This window comes from Anas acuta, chromosome 7 (genome assembly GCF_963932015.1).
Source record: "Anas acuta chromosome 7, bAnaAcu1.1, whole genome shotgun sequence".
NCBI lineage: Eukaryota > Metazoa > Chordata > Aves > Anseriformes > Anatidae > Anas > Anas acuta.
Window position 1 is genome coordinate 10,759,725 of NC_088985.1, and position 24,992 is coordinate 10,784,716.

At 45.5% G+C, this 24,992-nt stretch overlaps 2 protein-coding genes across 3 annotated transcripts in view; both read left to right on the top strand.

The window, feature by feature from the left end:
• The window catches only part of LRIT1 (leucine rich repeat, Ig-like and transmembrane domains 1), a 54,869-nt gene extending 44,884 nt beyond the window's left edge, over positions 1-9,985 (top strand). For both annotated transcript variants that reach the window (XM_068689079.1, XM_068689080.1), the window contains exons 3-4: positions 1,472-1,777; positions 7,105-9,985. In XM_068689079.1, coding sequence (XP_068545180.1) covers positions 1,472-1,777; positions 7,105-8,090 — 1,292 coding nt within the window. In that variant the 3' untranslated portion in view covers positions 8,091-9,985. The remainder of the gene's footprint in view (positions 1-1,471; positions 1,778-7,104) is intronic.
• Positions 9,986-17,552: 7,567 nt separating this feature from the next.
• On the top strand, positions 17,553-24,952 carry LRIT2 (leucine rich repeat, Ig-like and transmembrane domains 2). The gene is made up of 3 exons (XM_068687985.1): positions 17,553-17,989; positions 18,316-19,097; positions 21,119-24,952. Exons 1-3 carry the CDS (start codon positions 17,742-17,744, stop codon positions 21,934-21,936), a joined length of 1,848 nt encoding a protein of 615 aa, XP_068544086.1. The 5' UTR covers positions 17,553-17,741; the 3' UTR covers positions 21,937-24,952.
• Positions 24,953-24,992: the final 40 nt, after the last annotated feature.

The following is a 24,992-nucleotide window of genomic DNA, read 5'->3' on the forward strand; positions in this document are numbered from 1 at the left end:
AGTGTTGTGATGGATGGCTCTCCTGATTATTTAATCCATGATGAGTTCTGCACAGTAACTAAAGTGGCAGCAAAGAAAGTTAAAACAATTATTTCACCAGAATATCTGGAGTAAATTGTTATCTAGTGCACGAAGTCAGAAGTAAACAGCTAGCAAAAATGCCATAAAATAACAAAGCCAAACTCTTCTTTTTAATTCTTTTTTTTTTTTTTTTTTTTTTAATCCCCTTAATATGTAAATTTATTCATTTATAAGTAGTGTGCTCCTGCTAAGGCCCACCACTTTCAGACTGCCTTCTAAGCCAGGGGAGGATGGTGTGCAATGGCCTCAGGAAGAGATTTTTGTCAGCAGAATCTTTAAAACTATTTGAGGTGTCAGGGGTTTTTATCTACCCAGTGTTTCTGTTGACTAGCAAATTCAAGCAGAGTCTCAGTGCTCTTGGAGCCTTGTGCTGCACCCACTGTGCTTTTGTCAAAACTTGTGTCTTTCTGAAAAGCCAGAGCTTGTGTGGCTACTGCTGCTTTGCTCCAGGGGCCAGCAGAAGTGGGCTCTGTAGTGTGGGCAGATGTTTCTGCTTGCTGGGAATCGAGGGGATACATAGATAGCAGTGCTCCTCACTTGCAGGCAGTTGCCAGCCCTGTCCTTGGGCTGCCTGCAGAAAAGAGGGCGTGAAGCCCCCTTGGAGGGAGGCCTGGACACTGTGCTCCTGTCTTAGGCTTCAAGCACATACCTGGCGTCAGGCAGTCTAAAATCCCTAGTGCCAGTGCTGCTAGCTAAAGTCATTAGAGGCCAGAAACTGTCCACGAGACTGGCAAATGCAAATATTTGTAAGTAGGTTGACGCACAGATTTAATCAGAATGCAGCAGCTTCTCTTTGTGGATATGCATTGCTCCAAGCTCCAGTCTCGCTTTTCCAGTACCATTCTTCACAGGTTTATTTTTATTTTAGAATTTGAGTTCAATATGCACACACTGAAAGAGCACAAAAAAGAGAAACATTGTGAGACTCTGAAACAAGAGTATGTTCTTTAATACACCCACCCCTTCCTATGTGTATATTCTTAATATAGGTATTGTCTAATAAGTGTCTATACACCTATTGTAGGCCTGACATTTGGCCTGACTATATTTGGCTAATACTTTAAAAATACCTGGTGAGAGGGATTTTCTAAACTGTGTAAGGAAGAGATTGCGTAGTATCTTCCTGGGAACCAAACCAAACGAACCCATCCCCATGACTCCAGATTTTGAGATACCTTGACAAGCCATATTTTCTACCCCGTACTGACCAGCTACTGGGGTGCATCAACCTTGGCCAACAGCAACGGGGAGCTATTGTATGACCCTCCCTGCATTCCCACAAGCAGGCTGTGCAAGGGGCACACCAGGAGCCTATCGCGGTTTGTCCTGCTGAAAAACAGAAACAAAAAGTGCTGTTGGAGTGACTTAGTGCTCTGGTTTCTTTTGACAGGTTTGCAAGACAATCCTTGGGTGTGTGACTGCAGTCTGTATGAAATGGTTCATTTCCTAAATTTCCAGTCTCCTAACATAGCATTCATCGAGCCCAGGCTGAAATGCTTCACCCCCCGCAGCCTTGCAGGAATCTTCTTCAGCCAAGTCGAGCTAAGGAAGTGTCAAAGCCCTGTTGTACATACATCTGTAGCCAAAGTAAAGACCATCCTGGGCAGCACCGTGCTGCTGCGATGTGGGACAACAGGAGTGCCCATTCCTGAGCTCAGCTGGAGGCGGGCTGATGGGGCACAACTAAATGGCACAGGTATGTTTGGCTTAAGCTTTTCTCCCATGTGGATTGAGTGACATAGACCTGCACCTTTCTTATCTACAGGCTGCACAGCAAATGGAAGCTTCTGTGACAGCAGCTCCTTCCTGCTGATAAAAGACCTGAAAAATAAATTAGTTCAGCATTAAGATTCACTATAGTAACGTGTGTAATTCACTATAGCATTGTGATTTTCTATAGACTATAACATTTTTCATGTTGATGTAAATCTTATCAGATAAATATATGCTATTGCATTAGATGTCAGTTTTTGTTGTTGTTGTTTGTTTTTCTTCACAATTGAGGTGGTGAGATTACTCAGAGGCTTTTCTGCAAATCTGTCAGACCTGAAGAAATGAAATATGTCCAGCTGTAATAAGAAGCTGTCCTAAGTTAGTTAGTTATTCAGTCACTGAAAAGAATTCTCACTGACTTCTTTCATGGGTTTTTGAGAGTAATGATGAGCTACTATTAATCAGTTGGCAAACATCTCTGGAGGAGAGATATTTGACATGAATTCAGCAGGGATTCAAATCTTCTGTGGCAAAGAAAGAAGGTAGCAAACAAGCAACATTAAGGCATAGATATATTAAAAACAAAAACACCACTGAACTGCTGAAGGACACAGCACCAGTAAAAATGTCATGCTTCTAAGAAGTGATTAATTTCTGATGGATTGACAAGGTCTCTTGGGAAGATGTTCTGTAAGAGAAACACTGACCAGCTTCCTCTTATGTGCTTACCCTGCTTGTGGGGGGAGTCTTTGGATAACTACTGCCTTTGTGAGCCACATTTTCATTTTTTCATTTTGGGGGTTGGACCCAATGATCTCTTGAAGGACGCAATGATCTCCTGAGGTCCCTTCCCACCCCTACAATTCTGTGATTCTGTGATTTTCATTCACAAGAATGGTTGGACCCAAAATTGCAAAGTGAGTTGATCTGTTAGAGTGTGGGGAATTCAGGGAAGAAATTTTTGCTACATTCAAGGGAGTTGTCCTTAGCTTTTTGAGGTCTTAGCTCAGGTCATGAACCCTTATCCTTCTAATCCCCCCCAAATGCTACTGTCACCTGGGCCTGATTGGGAACTGTGGGGTTTCAATGTCAAAAGGCTACTGGACTCCTTGTTGCAGCAGAAACAGGGAAGAGAGCATTTTTCTTTCACAGCAGTGGAACCACCTGTAATAAATATTCTTTTTGGGGGGAATCTTCACAAGTCATTGCTCTTGTGCATGATGTGCAGGATGTATCAGAGCCTCTCTGATACGATGTCTGATACGACATCATCGGCATAAGCGAAACCTGGTGGGATGAGTCCTGTGACTGGGGTGTTGCGATAGATGGTTACAGGCTCTTCAGGAGGGACAGGCAGGGTAGGCGAGGTGGTGGGGTGGCGATGTATGTGAAGCAGGGGCTGGACTGTGTGGAACTTCAGGTCGGCGATGGCAAAGTTGAGAGCCTCTGGGTAAGGATCAAGGGACGAACGAATAAAGGGGATCTCGTTGTGGGAGTCTATTACAGACCGCCTGGACAGGACGATAGCGCCGATAAATTATTCTTTACAGAACTAAGAGAGGCCTCGAGATTAACTCCCCTTGTCCTTATGGGGGACTTCAACCTGCCTGACGTTAACTGGGAGTGCCACACGGCTGACACGAGCAAGTCCAGGAGGTTCATGAAGCACCTAGATGATAACTTCTTGGTGCAGGTGCTAACGGAGCCAACTAGGAAAGGCGCCCTCCTTGACCTGTTGCTGGAAAACAGAGAGGGTCTGGTGGGAGATGTGGTGATTGGTGGCCGCCTCGGTCATAGCGACCATGAAGTGGTTGAGTTCAAAATTTACGGTGACAGAAGGAAAAGTGCCACCAAAACCTCATCCCTAGATATGGGGAAGGCGGACTTCAGGCTGCTCGGGGAACTAGTCAGCAAGGTCCCCTGGGAAGCTGCTCTTGAAGGCCTTGATGTCCACCAGTGCTGGTCACTCTTTAAGCGATGCCTCCTAGCAGCACAAGACCAGGCAATTCCTAAATACCGCAAGTCAGGCAGGCGCGGCAGGAAGCCGGCGTGGCTGACCAGGAACATTCTTATGGAGATTAGGCGGAAACAGAGAGTGTTTCGCTACTGGAAGGAGGGCCAGGTGACATGGAAAGAATACAGGGATGCTGTTCGTGTTTGTAGGAAGAAAATTCGTGTAGCTAAAGCACACCTAGAGTTGAAGCTGGCTGTGTCTGTGAGAGAAAATAAAAAGGTTTTTTTTAGATATGTGAATGGAAAAAGGAGAACTAAAGAATACATAGGGCCGCTCCTTGATAGGGAAGGTCTTCTCACAGACGATGACATAGGCAAAGCAGAGACGCTTAACGCCTTCTTTGCCTCTGTCTTCAATGCCGATGATGGGCTTCGGGACCCAGCGTGCCCTGAGCTGGAGGACCGGGACGGTGGGGATGACAAACTCCCAACCGCCCCTGAACGTGTGCGGGATTTGCTACTCCACCTGGATCCCTACAAGTCCATGGGTCCGGATGGGATTCATCCCCGGGTGCTGAAAGAGCTGGCGGACGTCATCGCGGAACCTCTCTCAATTATTTTTCAACGATCCTGGGAGTCTGGAGAGGTCCCGGTAGACTGGAAGCTGGCAAATGTTGTGCCGATTTTCAAGAAGGGTCAGGAAGAAGACCCTAGCAATTACAGGCCTGTCAGTCTCACGTCAGTGCCTGGTAAAATCATGGAGAAGATGGTTCTCGAACGTATTGAGGCGCACCTGGGGGACAAAGCAGTCATTGGTCCCAGCCAGCATGGGTTTGTGAAGGGCAGGTCCTGCCTAACTAACCTGATTTCCTTTTGTGATAAGATCACCCGTATGGTGGACCAAGGGAAACCAGCTGATGTGATTTTTTTGGACTTCAGCAAGGCTTTTGACACGGTTTCCCATAGGATCCTACTGGACAAAATGTCCACCATACAGCTAAATAAAAACATCATACGATGGGTGAGCAATTGGCTAATGGGCAGGGCCCAAAGGGTTATGGTGAATGGGGCTGCGTCAGGCTGGCGGGCGGTCACTAGTGGGGTCACTCAAGGCTCCATTTTAGGGCCGGTACTTTTCAATATTTTTATAAACGATCTGGATGTAGGAATAGAAGGTATTTTGAGCAAGTTTGCCGATGACACCAAACTTGGAGGAGTTGTGGACTCGAATGAGGGTGGAAAGGCCTTGCAGAGGGATCTGGATAGGCTGGAGAGCTGGGCGATCGCTAACCGCATGAAGTTCAATAAGAGCAAGTGCCGGGTCCTGCACCTGCGACGGGGAAACCCTGGCTGCACGTACAGACTGGGCGATGAGACGCTGGAGAGCAGCCTAGAAGAGAGGGATCTGGGGGTAGTGGTAGACAGCAAGTTGAATATGAGCCAGCAGTGTGCCCTGGCAGCCAGGAGGGCCAACCGTGTCCTGGGGTGCATCAAGCACGGCATCGCTAGTAGGTCGAGGGAGGTGATTGTCCCGCTCTACTCTGCGCTGGTGCGGCCTCACCTCGAGTACTGTGTGCAGTTCTGGGCACCACAGTATAAAAAGGACATGAAACTGTTGGAGAGTGTCCAGAGGAGGGCTACGAAGATGGTGAAAGGCCTGGAGGGGAAGATGTACGAGGAACGGCTGAGGGCACTGGGCCTGTTCAGCCTGGAGAAGAGGAGGCTGAGGGGAGACCTCATCGCAGTCTACAACTTCCTCGTAAGGGGGTGTCGAGAGGCAGGAGACCTTTTCTCCCTTAACATCAGCGACAGGACCCGCGGGAACGGGGTTAAGCTGAGGCAGGGGAAGTTTAGGCTTGACATCAGGAGGAAGTTCTTCACAGAGAGAGTGGTTGCACACTGGAACAGGCTCCCCAGGGAAGTGGTCACTGCACCGAGCCTGACTGAATTTAAGAAGAGATTGGACTGTGCACTTAGTCACATGGTCTGAACTTGGGTAGACCTGTGCGGTGTCAAGAGTTGGACTTGATGATCCTTAAGGGTCCCTTCCAACTCAGGATATTCTATGATTCTATGATTCTCTCCTCATAATTACAACGTCTACCCATCATGCTGCAAACATCCTTCCTACACTTGAAAGACAGCCACAACAAAAAGCAAAACAGAGAATGCTTTTCTGAAAGCATATGTTGAGTTTACTTTGAGGTACAGCTGAGAATGATGTATTTTGTGCCCCATTAAGCCACTGTAGCACCTTTCGGTAAAAAGCTGGCTGAAAATATGCATTATTTCTCAGCAATGGCAGCTTCTGTGCCAGTGTTAGAGTATCACTGAAATGGTGGTGGTCTGAATAGAGGGGAGTGAGACACAGCCCACAGCCTACATATGTGAGGAAGTGCCATAGGAAGACCAATAGCTTTATGGTTTTTAGTATTCCCAAACACTGAATAATTAAATGGAAAAGGTAACTTTTTGCTGTTATTGTATTACATTGCCGTTGAAACATGCCCCGGTCGCCAGACTGGGACCTGACCCACACGGGCTTGGGAGAGGTTTTTGTCCTGTCTTACCTGTCGCTTTCAGACATCTCCCTTGTTTACCTTTCAGTGGGAAAGGACAGGTAGTACGTGCTCATCCTAAGGAGGCCGGTTAAATGATGGAGAATGTGCTTTACCCTTCTGCATGTTCCTAGCTCTTTTTTTTCTGCATAAATAGAAAAAAGCAAAAAAAATGCTTAGTTTTAGCCTCCTGGTAAACCAGATGAGAAAATCAACACTCATCTGTGTACATATTGCTCACTGGAGCTGTCTACTTTGGTGATGAGACTTCCTTGTGTTTGCCTTGATATAAAAACCTGTCCTAATTTTACTGTAAAAGGGATATTATTTTTCAGCGACTTTGCTTCATATATTCTAGGCTAGTCCATATATGATCGTAGAAGAAAATCTATACTGCTTTTACTTTCTGTGACTCAAGAGGAGTGCATTTAGGTCATGTTACAGCCCACTCCCTTCACTCTTTTAAATATTGTACCTGCATAAGAGCTTTTAAACACTTTTTAATATAAGAAACTTCACAGTTCAGTTTTCAAGTTACACATCAGTTGGAAGGAAATAGAATGAAATGCTTCATATCCATTTGCTCTGAAGCAGTGTAAATCCTGACATAAACTAATTTTAGCGTTAATGTCATTTTCTTGGAATTACTTGATTTTGTAATGTATTTGGTGGCCAAAATAAATGATGATTCTGCTGGATCAAGCAGACATTCAGCTAATTGAATCTTAATATTTCACAAAACATGTTGGTAGTTCTATTAACGATCATCTATTTATTTTACATTTTTCCTTCCTTGCAGTGCACCAAGAGATCTCTAGCGATGGGATGAGCTGGTCTATCCTGGGCCTACCTGTAGTCTCTTACCTTGACTCTGGAGAGTACATCTGTAAAGCAAAGAACTTCCTGGGGGCAACAGAGGCATTCATATCCCTCATCATCACAGACTCAGAAAGCACGGACGACCCCAACTCTGGTGCCAAAGGCGCATGGAGTGGGAAGGTGAGTGGGATGGAGGCAGCTGCCTACAACGACAAGCTTGTAGCAAGGTACGTTATCACCACCTCCACCATGCCTACTCTGGGAGATGGAGCAGGCACTGGAGAGGGCCTCCTCATCCCAGATGGGGCACAAGATAGCAACCCCCAAAACCTGCTGGTGAGCCCACCTACTGGTCAGCAGGAGCCGGAGCGAATTGTGAGGTCCGTCAGAGTGATAGGAGACACTGACCAGAGTGTCACCCTGGTGTGGAAGGCACCTCTGGCAAGGAACACAACAGTGTTCAGTGTCCTCTATGCAGTCTTTGGAGAGAGAGACATGCGGCGGATCAATGTGGAACCAGGGAAGACCAAGGTCACCATTTATGGGCTGCTGCCAAAGACCAAATACATTGTGTGTGTCTGCGTGAAAGGGCTGATCCCCAGGAAGGAGCAATGCATCATATTTTCCACAGATGAAGTTGCTAGTGCAGGAGGGACCCAGAAGCTCATCAATGTGGTCGTCATCAGTGTGGCGTGCGTCATTGCCGTTCCCCTGACACTAGTGGTCTGCTGTGGAGCACTGAAAAGACGCTGCAAAAAATGCCTTGTGAGGAAACCCAAGGAAATTCAAGAGTCCTATGTCACCTTTGAAAGTCTTTCTCCTGGAGCCAAGGCAAAAGGAGTGGAAGGAGAATACTTGACTAGACATACCCCTGATGAATCTAACAGGCTGCTGTCTGCCCGATCCAGTGTGGACTCTGAAGCAATACCAAAGATAGAGGGGCAACCTAATGAATACTTTTGTTGACAGTAACTAGGCTGGTCATTGTCTCGATAGATGGAAAGTATGTGGCTCTATATATGACTCTCTGCTCCAACACTGCAAGCTGTTGTGTCAATGTGTGTGTCTCTGACATGCTCCAGAGGAGGATGCGAGAACGTAGATGGTGCCCAAGCTTTACAGGAATGTGTTGTTTGCCCCACTTGGGGTTTGCTGTTTTGTACTCAATCAAAAGCTTCTGCACTAATGGACTCATTCTCCTGAACCACTCTTATTTTCATAAAATGACACATGCACACTGAGTGTGAGGACATTAAGCAACAATGCTGAGCGCACTCTGCTCGGTTTTGTATAGTACCTGCTCTGCAATTTGTTAAGTGTTTTAATCTCATCTCTTTTGAGGTTCTTTTGGTTTACAAACAGGAGAGCATTCAATATTTTTAATATAAATATCTAGGAATGTTAAGATTGAGAGTCTTACCTTTTGCAATCTGATGCTTATTAGCTAAATGTGGGTGTATAGCAACCGTTTATAGTATGTCCATAACAACAGCTTTATGCTCTCAGTTCAGAGAAATGTGCAAAGAGATATGACTCAAGAATAAGTTTGGGGATGGCATTTTGGCCCTAATTATTATTATTATGTGCTTGAACAGGACCACACAGGTTTTTCAGTATCAGGCCTAGCTGTCATTTTCTAGCAGTGTTGCAATTAGTAGTGCAATTGGTATGCTTTGTATCATAGAATCATAGAACCATGAAGGTTGGAAAAGATCTCCAAGGTCATCTGGTCCAACCATCCCCCCACCACCAATATCACCCACTAAACCAAGTTCTTAAAAATCATACAATAGCCTACCCCAAAAACTGTGTGCTTTGTAACCATATTGAAAAACCTACTTCAGATGGTTCTGCAGAAAGCTCCCAGAGCAGCCCTGTCATTGCTGTTGGCTGTGCACAACTGGCTGTGCACAACTGGCAGTGAAGACCAAAGGGCTCAGCCAGGCACTTGCGGTTTGGTTATGAAAATACCTTGCTCTGTACAGGGCAGGGGTGTGGGATGGGGTGGTAGCACTGCTGGCTGGGCACACTTTGGCAGTACTTCCAGCAGCGACATAGCCTCACTGCTAATGTTTGGGTTTCAAGCCTTTTGCATGTTTGAGAACCTTGGGAAACAAACAAACAAACCCACAAACTAATATTTATCTAAATGTACTTTTCTAACCAGGGTGAACTAATCAGTTCTTTAGGTTCTGCAACTATACAGGAATTTTGATCTGTGTGCTTATCACAAAGCACTTCCCAGCTGTATAATTTTCCACTCCAGTCCCTTAGGTTTTAATACCGTATATAGTGGTTTTCTATATATAATAAATATTCCTCATGAAAAAAATGATGGATGTTCCGCCAAATGTTGAAAAAGAGGGATCCAGCCAAGTTGAAATGATAACTGATAAAGCCTCAGTCTTTTTGAATTGTTTTGAAATGTCTGTAAATGTGTTGGAAGGTTCTCCACTCACATTCATGTGTACATACAATGCGGACTAGCAAAATCCACTACTTGGAACGGCACTCTGTATGATATCTGTTATGTCAGATTACTTGGCCTGAAGGAAAAAACAAGTTGTTTGATCTCAACATAACTACTAGCAACAGGGAGTACAGTACAATAGTTTCTGGTTCTCTCTGTCCTCCTTACATTCATGATAAGGAAATTCTCTTGTATTGGGAGATTTTTTCAATCCCTGTATATAATAATTAATGCTACTCCTCTCACTGGACTGCAGAAATTGTTAGGATTACAAATAGCATTTTGCAAAATGATGTATTTTAACACAACAGATTAACTGATGAAATAGGTAGTCTGTAATAGATCTATTTATACATTTATTTACATACATATATTTATTTATACATTTGTGTTTCCTAGGATTGCTTTTAGTTTCTCTTCCCAAGGTGGAATGAAAATTTTCTTCCAGTAGGAGTTTTTGGTATGAGTTGAAAGGACTGTTGTTTTACTGAACCTGATTCCTGCCCTCACGCACAGCAGTAGCACTCTGGGCTGTGCAGAAGTCAGCAAAAGGTGCCCAGCCTGACGTGGGCCTGGATGGAAAATTTAGCAATGAAGAATCAAGGCTGTCCTAAAGCTCTCATGCAGTGAATGGAGTGGAGCTGCTGTCCAAGGACTTCCACATAAGTGAAGTTTGCAGGAGCCCACGGGGAGCGAAATGTACCCTTCAGCTGCCTGGAGGCATAAGCTGGTCAATTTGCCACATCCAGTCCTGGCGAGGAGCAGCACCCACCTGCTCTAGAACGGCCTGAAAGTCAGCGATGGGAAAGGCACTGGCTGGGTCAGCGCTGCCACTCTTTGCTTGTGGGAAGGGGAGGAAGACTAGGTCTTCCTGTGATGTTCACCGTGGATGGGTTAAGTTTTAGACTCTACTGGATATTTTTTGCACTTTGAAAAAATAGCAATCCCAAGTAGAATAAATGTGATTTTCCTTTTCTATTTCATATGGTGATTCTCAGTGTCTCAAAGGTGAGGCAAAATATTTTAACAGCTCAACTGCTGCTGCTGCTGCTCCAAAACAAGCCTTCTGTACCAGACTGGTGAGTCACACAGGATAGGCAATAGGTTGAAATAGGTTTGTATAAAACCTGTGTTCCGTGGTGTCCGTCAGAAGAGAAACCCTATACTTGCTAAACTGCATGTGAAATTTCAAACCATTATAGGTAAATTGATTTTCTGCTGAATGAATGGAATGCAAATTTTGAAGCTTTGGGCCAGATTTGCAGTGGTATGAGGCATGTAACATTGCAGATAAAAACCTCACTGCATTTTGTTGTTGTTTTAACCTACAGGGTGTTAGGCACCTCCTGTCAGCAGGGTTAGTGCAGGCAAGCTTCGCGCTCTGGTCATGATGTGCATGGAGCTGGCTCAGAATTGAAGCAAGGAAAACACTCATCCCTGGGAACAGTTTCTCACTTGGTTAAAGTCAGTCCTTGGACAGAAGTGCTGTAAGAACTGATATATGTATGTGTATATATATATATGTTTTTAACACTTCGTTATGTTTTCTTTCTCCTTGGAAAATGTTTCCTCTGTTAATAATCTCTTTGTGTCAGCTTTTGAACTGTTTGTTGCCTTTTGGGGTATTTTTGAAATGTTTTGGCACTAAGACAAACAATGTATTCAGGAATGTCTTGGAGTTCAATATTCACTACTTTTACTATTAAACCATTTTAAAATATCTTTTTGGGTTAGTTTTGGACCACTTCATTAATACTTAGGAATAAAGTTGCTGTCCACCTTGTGGTGTAAATGCCTGAAGTAACTAGGAAAATAAAACTAACATTCACACTTTTAAGGAAAAGGTACAGCATTGAAGAGGCTTTCAGGGTAGGGCATAACTGCATTATCTGAGCATTCCCTAGGCTCCCAACCTTAGATGCTATCGCGCTGGGGAAACTTGGTGTGCTAGCTCTAAGGAACACCACGGAGCGTAGAGTGGAGTGGAGACACCACGGCTAGGCTCTGTAATCAGGTGGGGCCTCGATTGTTCTTGTGCACAAAGCTGCACTTTTTGCCACCCTAAGCCAAAGACCTGTCATGTTTTGACAAATGCTGTACCCTAGTGTACTTTTTGCTCATTATAATATCATTATAATACCAAAACACACCTCCATCCCAAAAGCTACCCGCCTCCAAGGTGCGACCACTCCTCACTGAGCATGCGCTCTGAATTTCTCGGAGCCTATTACTTTAAACGGAAACGGGAAAACTTTACACCAATCATAACTAAGATATGCTTGACTAGAGCCACTCAAGCTCTACCTAGAAGACAGAAAATAATATAAATTGGCCCAAGAGAGAGGGGATGTTAGGGAAGATACCATCGTCAGGGGAGATACCATCCCAAGGACATACAACATCCTTAGGACCTCCTGACTCCTGGGATCAGTCGACGGGCTGAGCCTCTCTTCCCCCCCCATTGGGACGCCTTTGGGTGAGATCTGAATATTTGCTTATAAATCTCTATAGAGTCTTTGATCCTTTTAACGCGTTTATTTCTAGGCTGCGCACCTGTAACACCTGTAACACCTGTAACACCTGTAACACCTACCTAGAACCCACACCTAGAACCCACACCTAGAACCCACACCTAGAACCCACACCTAGAACCCACACCTAGAACACGCACCTAGAACCCACACCTAGAACCCACACCTAGAACACGCACCTAGAACCCACACGTAGAACACACACCTAGAACCCACACCTAGAACACACACCTAGAACACACACCTAGAACACCTGTAACACCTGTGTATTTCATGCATACTAGCTTGCTTTTGCAGATAGTCACTATCACCGGCAATCCAAAAGAACCTGATTATCTGTTGCTGTAATAAACCATACTTGATTGCATTGTGATAGCTCTCATTAATGCAACTAGGGTGAGGGTGGTTATCCGTGATAGTTCAGTGTTCTGAATCTAACCAGACCCCCAGACGGTTAATGCATTGTTGGTGAATGTCTGAACGGACCCCCAGGTGGTTAATACGTTTTTGGTGAATGTCTGAGCGGACCCCCAGGTGGTTACTGCGTTTTTGGTGAATGTCCGAACGGACCCCCAGTTTTGGTGAATGTCCGACTGGTTCAGTACTCTGAATCCAACCGGGCCCGTAACGGTTAATCAGCTACACCCCTTTAACGTGACACACCTGCACTAAACAGGAGGTTGTGCTGGCTGTCTGCTGCCGCTGCCAGGGCCTGGGATGAGTGCTTTGGAGAGCAGTACGAGACACTCCTCTGTGGGCATTTTGTGTGACACAAGCTCCTCTTTCTCTTTTGATACTTAATTTGTAAATCAGATTGGTGTAAAATTAAAAACAAACAAACAAAAAAAAGATAAGGTGTCAAAAGAAGGTAATAGTGTTTTAAAAAATGGATCCAAATAGCTCTGAACTGTTCTGGAAAAATAATTATTATTTCTTTTTATTAAAAGGATCTTGAGAAAAGCAACTATCAAAATGAAAGGATGTGATCAGAATATAAATAAAATAATGTGCCAAAAGTGATTTTAAAGGAGTACAGCAAGCAGTTGAAGCGCATGAAGAAGTGTAAAAAAAAAACGATGTTAAGGCTTTTAAAAATAGTTTCCAAAACATCTTCAGAAGTGTTCAGGTTATCTGGTGAGTAGGTCCAGCCAAAAGGATAAGGTATGCTCTGAATTATAAAGTCTCTGCAAATATTTTGAATGAAACATATGTGTAAAAATTCCACAAATGCAGAATAATGTCCAGGTTGACAAATACCTTATTTCCATAACATGATTTAAGCATGTTGGAAGGCCTGTAAGTGTGTTAACTGTGGTCACTTAGATGTTTAGTTTTGTGTGCCCAGAAAAAAATAGACTAAATGGTCTTTAAATGATTAAAAAATCTAGGACATACATACATAGAAGCATGCATGTGCATACTTACAAACTTGTAGAAAATAGAGAAGAATCTCAAAATGTCAAGGACAGAAAAACATTTTAAAAGATATTTTCAAAAAAGAATTGACATTGAAAAATGACTTTGAAAGTATTCCATTGATAAAACAAAATCTAAAGGTTAAAAGGTCCTGACAAATGTGACATCAAAGTCTCCCTATGTCAGAAGTATTCTGCAAATAGTTTCAGGATGTCAATCTTTATTCATGGCTACAGTAATGTGGCTTAGCAGGAGCTTCACCAGTTTTTAAGTCCCTGAGTAGGAGATGCAAACTGTTACCCAAAAAAGAGCAAAACGGTTTCCCCCAATTTACTTTCCTATTAGTCTAAATTAAAAAAGAGGGAATTTAGAAACTGCCAACAAAGGTTTGAACTGAGCAATAAATGTGTACACCCTAGAGAGAGGGACCAGGGGTTGAGCATGGAGCAGCACCCATGTATCCCCAGGGGCCAGGGCTGGCAGCATTGAGGGGTGGCTGCAGGCTGTGGTGGCACCCTGCAAGACAGCGTTGGCTCTAAGCTCCCTGGTTCAGATCCTGCCCTGAGACAGAGCTTGGGCCCTGCCTTCCCCTCAGAGGGTGAGGGGGTGGGTGGCCTGCATTGCCAGCTGTCTGCGGGACCTGAGAGGGTCAGGGATGTGCTGGGGGCTCTAGAGGGACCCTTATGGGGACGTTGGGTTACTGAAAATATTGGGGAAAGAGCTGCAGGTTTGTACAGCTGCTGTTGCTGTTGAAGGATCATGGAGGAAAAGTCTTATTTACCTCTTCCTTTTCACGTCACTCACCTCTTTTTGAAAGCTGCTTTTTCAGTCCTTTACCATTTGGAGTAACATGCACCATATCTGAAATACCCAACTGCAGCCTTCACCTCGTATGTCCTCCCTAGCAGGAATTTCTAGCTGTGATAACCCTGGCAGAGGGGCTATAACTCTAAAGCATCAGCCTGGACTAGATTCCTTACAGACCTGTGTGCCCACCATTTCAAGACAGCGTTTGAATCCCTTGCCATTGCTGGGAGCATGCAATGGGCTTCCCTTCAGCATTTACTTTGGCAATGTGTGGTCTCCTAAACTCTACTTCCCATAGATTAGCAGACAATCTCTCTATGGAAATTTATTTTGACAGCTTGGGTTTTAGACAGCTTGTTCTGCATTTTGGCTTCGATCACGATGCCACATGATATTAAAAAGCAGCTGAACTGAGTGGACATCTGCTGTCACAAAAGTGACCATTAAATTTACAGGCAGACATAAACTCGGCTGAATTGAAGAGGCAACATAATCCCATTCCAGCAGGGAACATAAAACATACAGGCTGCAGCTAACACAGTTTGGAGTGAATACATACACATATATATCCGTATATATGTATATTCCCTTCCTTCCCCCCTCTGCCCTAGAAAGTATGTACTCTACCCACCAATACATCTGATTTTGATATATAATTTACCACTAGTTTCTCAGTTTAATGCTGAATCTTCTAAGTACACTTGGAGTCTGGGAATATTTAGAGAAATAGCCTCTCAAGTAGCAAACAAATATGAGCTAGAAAACAGCCGGAGCATTGGCCCATGGCACTGACAGACACCGCTCTTTGAAAGGCCATTTTTCAGCCCTGTAGAAGATAGATGGGACTGGGAATAGAGCTCTTGTGGGAAAAATGGGGCCAAGAAAACAACTGCAATTGTTACCTGTTATTTACTGTTAATAAACTCATTTAAATTAATGTGTTTCTTGCTAACAGAGAAGCCTGGATTAAATTTTACTTGCTGCATTCCAGGACATCAGGCAGTACCATGCACCTGTGCTATGGCCAAATATGTATATAGGGAAGAAAACCTCTAATAGTTTTTACTCTGTGTATAAATACCAATACTCTGCTCTTTCATAAAAGACTTTTTTTTTTGAAGACATGGCTAGGCTGTCATGTACTTCAGGCCCCTCTCTGCAGGCTGCAGAGGAGTGTGATGGTGGCAAAGCAGGGACCTTCCCTGTGAGTGAAAGCTTTTGCAAGGTTGGGCCTTACAAGTGGTGATTCCCTCCAGCTGAACCACATGGTGATGGCTCATCAAGGACAACCAAACCATCCCCAGCCCAGCTGCCTTAGGGGTGGTGCTTGTGTAGATTATGAAATGGGCATTTTTTAGAACAATTTCCTCACAAGCCCCACTAATGAGCACCTCCATTGCCTCACAAACACCCAGAGAATGTGACTGGACAAGCCAACGACCTGGGTAGACTTCATTCATTTCTCCCACCATGGGCAGGTGTCCCATCACCTCTAGTGCTGAATGCCATCAAGACATTGGTTTTCTTGTACTTCATCTGAAAGTTTTTCTCTCATGGCACAAGAAAAGGCAAACCCTAGGTTTGCTCCTGATGCCCAGCTCTTTTCTATGTATTTTCTTTACTGCTGTCATTACTAAAATGTTATCAGCAGTTATAATAATGTGTAAAATTACAAAATTGTTATTATAAAATAATAATATTGTTCTGTTAGGGAATATTTTCATGGAAGACTACAGAAGAGGCCTGAAAGCACAGGTGTGCGTGCAGTTTGTCTGCCCAGAGGCCCATGCCCACACAGGGATCCTTGAGGCCTTCTGCTCCCATGGCTGAGGGCTGGCTGGGAACGACAGATTACAGAGCCATAGAATCATAGGATCCTCTCATCGCTGCTGCTGGTGTCACTCCTGGAGCATTCCCAGTTTAGCCAGCCAGCTCCATCCCGCTTTGCTGCTTAAGATACACTGAAAGGGGGTAAGTACTGCCTGCCGTGGAATGCACGTGGGAGCTGTGCTGGTGCCAAACTGCAAGAGCTGCTGCTTCACCAAGACTCTCAGGGATGTCCCCAGAAGCCACCACACTAAAAATAATAAGCCTTGTGGTTAGATGCTAGGCATAGGTAGCAATGGCAGCCCAACAGGCCCACTAATCATGGCCCACCACTTGTAAACTGGAAGCCACCAAAAAGTGCTGCAACGGTCCTCAGCAGTTTCTATACTGGTTCATTTTGTGCACTTTTATCCTTGAATTCAAAGTGCCTGCTCATTTGAAAGCTGCAGAATCAATCCTATATCTTCTTTAGGCTTACAGCAGCTGCACTAGTGCATGTTCCCTGAAAGCCATGTATGGATCTAAGCTGTTGTGCTATAAATATTTTTCTATCCTGGTCCCATAGGTTAGAGGTTAAGTAGGTTCAGGCTAATCTTGACTTGTGACCCAGCTTCACAGGTATTGGCACTGAGGTTAAGCCCTTTTCCACAACTGGCCTCTGCCTTTTGTGGGTTGTGATGCAGCCCGTGCACACTAGATGGCCCCAGGAGAACACAGTGATGCTTGGAAATTCTACCGGAAAACTGCTATTTTCGAATTTAAAAAAAAAAAAAAAATATATATATATATATATATATATATATATATATATATATATATATATATATATATATATATATATATATATCTGGTTACGCTAAATTCCTTCTTAAGAAATTATTTAGACTGAGTTTTTCAGGGTTACTGAAGGGCAATTGGCATACATCTTACAAGGGAACCCTGAGAACTAAGAACATTGAAACAGCACTGTTTTTATACTTACACAATAAAGATGAATGTCATAAATAGTCATTCCTAAGAGAAGCCCACAGACTGGCTATAGCTAGGTTGCTGTTTTCATTACTAACATGTAAGAATGGAGATACCAGTGGGGGGAAAAAAAAAAAGAGAGAGAAAAAATAAAATTTGTTTCAGTGGAAAATTAGTGCAACGTTTCCATGACAGAATGACTAATGTTGTGTAGGTTTCTTACCCATCATGTCTAATAGTAAACCCTGCAAAGAACTGTGGGCAGGTTTTGGGGCCTGACAGATTGTACAATAAAGCACTAAGCACTGCCAAATTACAACTGTGAAGTCTGGCCCTTAATGTGGTTTTCTGTCTTGATGAATGCCATTAAAATATAGGAGATTGAGTGAGACTTTGTAAAAAAAAAAAAAAAAAAAGAGTCTGCTTGTGTGGACTTGGAATCAGAAGTGGTTTTGGCTTCAGGACCCTGTTGAGATTCATTCATATTAACATACAACTAAATGCATCTGTCAAAACCCCCAGTGCTGAGCAGTAAATGCCAGGAGTGGTCCCAGGGGTGATTTTTAGCACTTCGACACAGACAGTGAACCATACTACATGTCTTCTTTAGGGTCGGGTCCCCAGCAGGATTTATTTCTGCGTCAAGGAAGATTACAGCTAATAGGATTTGCTTCTTGGAGGCTGTTGGCATGTTTGGTGCAAACCCTGCACAGTGCTTTCTTAAAGGAGAATATGGACCCTATTATTCGCCACATTTTTCTTCTTCTTCTGGCCTTCCACAAGATAAGCACTTCATTTTCATCTTGTGTCACAGGATGCTCTTGTTCTCAAGACAGTTTCGGAAGGTAAGAAAGCTAGTTACCCTAGCTGTAGCATCAATGAAGCAGCTTGGAGATTCCCAATATATATTTGCTGCTGTGGTGAGGACCAAAACCAAACAGACGGCCGCATGATATTCTGCTGCTAATACTTGCATATTACTAGCTTGAACATATAATGAGATCTCTTTTATTATCCTGGGATATATAGTTGCATATGTAGCAATTTTTAATACTTACTTAATTGTATTTGTGGGAAAAATGGGTGTAAAACCAAACTGAAGGATTGATGTATTGCTTATGTGAGCCATACACATGGTATGTGACCTGGAGAATTGTGTTTTCCTCTTTAGGAGTTTACTCTGCATGTCTGCACTGCTGAGGAAGATCCCTGAAAACATCCCTCAAGACATACGAAAAATTAGAATAGAAAATTCTCACCTAACAGAATTGCCTCGCAGGTCATTTGCAAACGTTAGTGCCTTGGAGTATCTCTGGCTCAATTTTAACAACATCACAGTGATGCATATCAAGAGCCTGGAATACCTGCCGGCTCTGAAGGAGCTGCGCTTGCAAGGGAACAAATTAAGTTCAGTGCCATGGACAGCATTTCAAGACACCCCAGCCTTGAAAATCCTGGATCTGAAGCACAACCGGCTGGACGTCCTTCCAGAACATGCGCTCCGCTATCTGCCCAACCTGACCTATTTAGATCTATCCTCAAATCAGCTTACTGTCATATCCAGGGATGTCTTCTATAGCTGGCCTATCTACCAGAGAAGCCAGAGGGCGGAGGGGCAGGTAGAAGCTATTTCCAATGTTGTCCTGGCCCTTCATGGCAACCCATGGATTTGTGACTGTCGCCTGCGGGGATTTGTCCAGTTTATCAAGTCAGTTGGCCCACCTATTATTCTGATGAATTCTTATTTAACTTGTTCAAGTCCGAAATTCAGGGCAGGGAAATTTTTCCATGAAGTGGAGCTCAACAGCTGCATGAAGCCACAAACCTCAGCCCTTGACACCAACCTGACAGTCCCTGTGGGGCTGAACGTCACCCTGACCTGCTTTGTGCAAGCCAGCCCTTCCCCAGCCGTCTGGTGGACCTATGCACTCAAACTTTTAAGAGCATTTAATGGTAAGCAATGCTTTTTTTTTTTTTTTTTTTTTTTCCCTTAATTTGCATTTTGCTATTCAACTAACATAGGTCTTCAGGCCATCTAGTCACCACATCAGTTCTCAGCCCCTTTGGAACATCACAGTCAATGTGGTTGCAATAATCCAAATAATCTTAATCATCCTACTGTGTCTAAGCATGTCTGACCAGCACGAGAAGAGCTGCTTCATGCAGGAAATCTGTCAAAGATGAAGGGAGCAAGTCCTCGTTTTCATGCAATTATTTTGTGATATGTGGATTTTTATTAGTAGCTCTTTCATCATGATACGTGATGTAAGAACTATCAGTAGTGTCACAGCCATACACATACTAAATATATAGTTATCTAGACACGTATATATGTGTAGTTATCTAGACATGCATATATAGAGAATATATAGTATATACTATGTATGTATGCACACTGCTTATATATGTGTGTGATATAGACAGGCATATACACTCTATATACATGCTAAATATACATACTATATATTTTTTCAGACACACACACACACACGGACACAGACAGACACACAACACACTGACACAGACACACACACACAAGATAGACAAGAACAACGGACACACACACGACATGTGCACATGCATGCACATGCGTGCACACACACACTCTTCTAGCCTATTCCCATATGTTTTCTTGAGAAATATCCATGCAAACCACAAAACCCTGAAGCTACATTGCCTGTCCATGCCCACTCACATTCTATAAGCAAACTAGATGACATTTTTCTCCATACAACACGTTAATTTGTAATTTGTCTGCATTACAGAGGACCTCATAATAGAAGGACTTTTCCCTTCCTCCTATCAACAGGGCAAGTTGCTATTTTTGTAAATTCAAAGCTAAGAAGACATACAGACACTACACAGATTATGTGTGTTCCTAATAAGCCTGCTATCTAAATAAGATAGCATTGCCTGCTAATCTTGGTCTGCATTTCGACATTTTAGCAGCACTGGTGCATCTTTCTCTGGCCGTGGCATGCCCAGGCTTTTCCTTTTCATGGCCCTGCTTGGGTAGATTCATAAGGTTATTGGCTATTTCATAAGGTTATTAAAATTACATTTTGCTTCCAGCCCACTTCCTGACAGCCATGTGCCTTTTTTTTTTTTTTTTCTTTTTTTTTTTTTCCTCCAGAGCTTCTTGAGAATGAAAATTTTCAATATCCAGCCCAATAGAGGCTGGAGCATATGTCCAAAATACCTCAGTGCCTCAGGGGCTCTCCCTGCTTTCTCACAGCCTGAATGTGCCAACAGCAGATGGCACCTGGGTGGCTCTCTCCCTGCCCTGCCTCCAGGCAGGTATTTGGGTGTCTCCAGGCATTTAGGAGCTATGAGGTAAAGCGAATGTCACTCCAGGTTAGAGTCATAGAATGTCCTGAGTTGGAAGGGATCCATGAAGATCATTGAGTCTACTGCCTGACTCCACACAGGGCAACCTAAGAGTTGAACCAGATATCTAAGGGCATAGTCAAAATGCTTCTTGAACGCTGGCAGGCTTGGGGCCATGAGCACTTCCCTGGGCTTGACCATCCCCTCAGTGGAGCACTTTTCCCTAACAGCTGACCTTCCCCAGATGCAGCCTTGAGCCAGTCACTTGTGTCCCCAGACCGTATGTACATCCAGGTTGACACTGATCCAGGTGCAGAATCTGGCAATTGCTTTTGTTAAATTTCATAGAGTTGGTCATTGCCCAGCACTCCGAGCTATCGAGCACTCTGTAAGGCCTCTCGTCTCTAGGGAATCGATGGCTCCTCCTAGTTTAGTATAGTCCATGAACCTACTTTATTGCCTCTTGGCCTGGGTAACACTTCACCCATGAGCTCTGTGGGGCTTGGTGCATGCCTACACCCCAACTCCCTTTTCCCCAGGACAGGCAGATGCTGCTCAGCCCCCTCACCTTCACCCCTTTCTGGGACAGTCTTGGGGCTGCAATGTGACCACCTTGCCCGCTGATTCAGCTCCCCTCTCCCCCACAGTGTCCACCCAGCCCATCAGCGAGGAGACCGTCCGCTCCGAGCTGCTGATCCCAGCAGCAGGGCCAGCAGATGCTGGCAACTACACCTGCACTGCCGCCAACTTCTTGGGCAACGCCTCGGTGGCTATCACCCTCCACGTAGGCACCCCGCCAGCCTCCGCCCCCATCCCGGGCTGGGCCCCTGCTGCCCCCGCAGAGCCAGGCGCCCACGTGGAGGTGCGCATCGCCAAGCAGACGGTCTACGGCATCACCCTGGAGTGGTTCGCGGCAGCAGCGGTGGCAGAGCCAGGGGAGACCTGGTACACGCTGCTGGTGGGCCGCTATGACACCGCCCAGAAGGACGCCATCTACATTGGCCCTGGCGTCAACACCTACTCGGTGACCGACCTGCTGCCTGCCACCAAGTACGAGGTCTGCGTGGCTGTCCGCAACCAGGCGCCTCGCAAGGGCCAGTGCGTTGTCTTTGTCACGGGCAACGACGTCAGCCAGCTGGAGCAGCGCGAGAAGCTCATCCACATCGTCGTCATTGTCTGCGCCATGGTGCTGGCCGTGCCTGCCGGCATGTATGCCTGCACCGCCGAGGCCCGTCCTGGCTGCCTGACACGCTGCCCTGCTGCCTGGCCCCGCCGCCGCCGTGGGGGCCAGCCGCCGGCTGCAGGCAGCAAGGAGAGCACGCTGGACAGCCTGCCTGCCGGCAGCCAGGACGGGCTCTGCCATCCCGAGGGTGCCCGCGGCACCCGGCGGCCCCCAGCCCGCGAGGAGCCCGAGCGGCCTGGTAAGGCCCGGCCGCCCCACAGGAACAGCGCTGACCTCTACTAGCTCGGCCTGTGCCTGCCTGCAACTGCGGGCACGTGGCCTCCATCCACAGTCTCCATCCTGCTGGCTTTTTTGAGAAGGAGCAGTGAAACTCCCCGTGTGTCATAGACCTGGGGCATGGTGGGGTGCACGGCCAGCATACCCAGTGGGCTCCCAAAGCCCCAGGCCTGGGGGCCTTGGGGTGTGCGGCTGCACCCCAGCACCCTCAGCACTGCCATGGAGCAGTACACACACGTTGAGGTGCCCTCGATCGACCTGAAGAACAACATCACCAAAATGCTTTGTAGTAGTTGCTTTGTAGTAGGAAATGTTTTAGAGCCACTACTTGATGGCTTCGATCTGAAATGAAAGGAAACAAGCATTAACAAAAGTAACAAACCCAACAACCAAATTAGAAATGTGCAGCAAAAGGTCAGTGCTTCCTGCTGCCTGTACATGTGCATCTTATTTTAAAACAATATTTATTTAGCTTTCCCAGCCAGGAATGTGGTTGATGGGGAGGTGTGTTTGCAGTGCTGGACTTCTGTTGGCTGCCATGTGGATGTGTAATGTCACAGCAGTGGAGGGTTTCATGGGTTAGTTTTTTGTGGATTTGTTTTTTGATAGGAATGTGTTTTGTAATAGGGAGGGAAGGGACTTTTACCTGTGTCCAAAATATGTAGCTTAGATGACCAATTTAGTTTACCACATAGCCACGTGTTGTGTTCAAGGTTAAAGTAATTGGGAGCGATGCTCAATTAGTCATCATAAGTCTGGTTGCAGTCAGGGTACTGGAATATCACTATGTCAGATGCACGAGTAACGTAAGACACCCCCAGTCTAGTTGCGTTCCATGAACTACCGTGGCCACACTTCAAGAGTTTGCGTGTGCTCAGTGAGAACTACCACAGCTAGATTTAATGAGTAGTGTAATTTATTAAGCAACAGGTACACAGGTTCTTTGGATTGCCAGTGATAAATTCAGTGTCTGCAAAGCACATACAAATACCAAAGTTCAAGTAACTCAGGCTGGCCGTAAATGCGTTAAAAGGTATAAAGCAACTCTACAGAGATGTCTGAGTTTCCCAGGGAGGCACTTTTGGTGTAACCAAGTGTTCAACTCTTACCCAAAGGCATCCCAGTGGTGGGAGGGGAAGAGAGGCTCAGCCTGTCAACCGATCCCAGAAGTCAGAAGGTATCCTTCATGATGGTATCTTCCCTAACATTCTCTCTCCCTTAAGCTAATTTATATCATTTTCTATCTTTTAGGTGGAGCTTGAGTGACTCTAGTCATGCATATCTTGGTTACAATTGGTGCAAAATGTTCTCTCTGCTTTAAAATTATAGACTAGGAAAATTTTAAAGTGCAAACATGTGAGGCATGGTTACACCTTGGAGGCAGGTAGGTTTTGGGATGGAGGTGTGTTTTGGTATTATAATGGGCAATATTCACCAAAAGGACAGCATTTTGTCAAAAACATAGGCCATTAGTCCAGGGTAACAAATGTGCAGCTTATCAGTTCCAGTGTGCACAAGAACAATCAAGTTCCCATCTTGTCACAGAGCCTGGCCACAGTGTCCCCACTCCACTCCACACTCTGTATTGTTCCTCTCAGAGGCAGCACACCAAGTACACCCCGCATGACCACCATCTAAGATTGGAGGCCTAGGGAACCTGTAAGGTGCTGGGGCGCTTGGGGTCAGCCTCCTCTCACAGGGAACCAGTGACAGGACCAGAGGGAATGGCCTCAAGTTGTGCCAGGGGAGGTTCAGGCTGGCAATGAGGAGACATTTCTGCTCAGAAAGAGCAGTCAGGTACTGGGACGGGTTGCCCAGGGAGGTGGTGGAGTCACCGTCCCTGGGGGGTGTTCAAGGAAAGGTGGGACGTGGTGCCTGGGGACATGGTTTAGTGCATCACACTGGTGGTAGGGACATGGTTGGACCAGATGATCTTGGAGGGCTTTCCCAACTGGAGTGATCCTGTGATTCCATGACGCTGAGCCTAACCCCCGCCACTGGGACAAGTGGCTGCTGCACTGAGCGGGCACATCCCTGGGGCAGGGGCCAGGGTTTGGGAGCTGAGGAGCCACCAGCCAGGCGCTAACCCCAGACACAGGCACACTGCCTGCACAGCCTGCTGCTTCAACATCAAGGCTCGCCACCTTGCCAGAGGCAGAAAAAAACAACAAACATGCATAGGAGAGCAACTGTAGAGCAGCTACCTTTTGGGGGATCAACATACTTTTTTTTTTTTTTTCCCTTTCTTTTTGGCCTTGTTCTTTTCAGCACAAAGCACATGGCTGACAGACCCACAGCCCTTGTCATGTGTGTTGTTAGAGACCTTGTCAAAAATACCAAACCAGAGTAGAAACCTTGGCTATAGCCAGAGATAATGACTACCGCAACCTTTACTGTGTGGCAGTTTGCCTTTTTAGTTGTGTTTTGGCGACAAAAGCTATGCTTTGTTGTGTGTTTTCCATGCTGCACAGCCTCAGGCCCCCTTGTTTCCTTCCCCAGCACCTCCAACTGCTGCAACTTACTGCGTGGCTTTTAAAAAACATGTTTTGTTGATGTTTTTGATGTTATATGTAAAGAGGCTTGTTAGTGTGTTAGTGTTAATGTGACACAACAAACACAACCAATTTTCACAATGTGCAATGTCCTCTGCTTCATTTTTGTTCTTTTACTGTTAGAATTTGCAAAAAAACCTGAGTGCTGAGGAGCAATGGGCACCACTGCAGGGAAGGGCAGCTCCAGGCCCTCCTTACCTGTGCTCCCCCAGTGAGGGCCCCCGTGGCCCTTCAGAAGCAGCCAGCCCAGTGGGGTGACAGCCATGGCCTGGAGAAACCCCTGCGGGGATGGAGAGCACCCAGCGGGACGAGCTGGTGCCTCCGCTCCTCATCCAGCACTCGGCGTGGTGGCACACGGCGCTGCCGTGCTGGAAGCCTTCAGCTCAGGGGCCAAGCTCACTCTGGTGATTAAAGCCAAGGTGCTGAGGCACTGAAAGTGCTGCTCCAGCGTTGGCAATGCTGCTGAGGGGACTTCTGCTTGATGCAGTCGAACCCCCCCCCCCCCCCCCA

Coding starts and splice junctions, on each gene's coding strand:
- LRIT2 (XM_068687985.1), top strand. CDS start 17,742: ATGTCTTCTTTAGGGTCGGGTCCCCAGCAGGATTTATTTCTGCGTCAA. Junction 17,990..18,315: donor TCTCAAGACAGTTTCGGAAG/GTAAGAAAGCTA, acceptor TTTCCTCTTTAG/GAGTTTACTCTGCATGTCTG. Junction 19,098..21,118: donor ACTTTTAAGAGCATTTAATG/GTAAGCAATGCT, acceptor TCTCCCCCACAG/TGTCCACCCAGCCCATCAGC.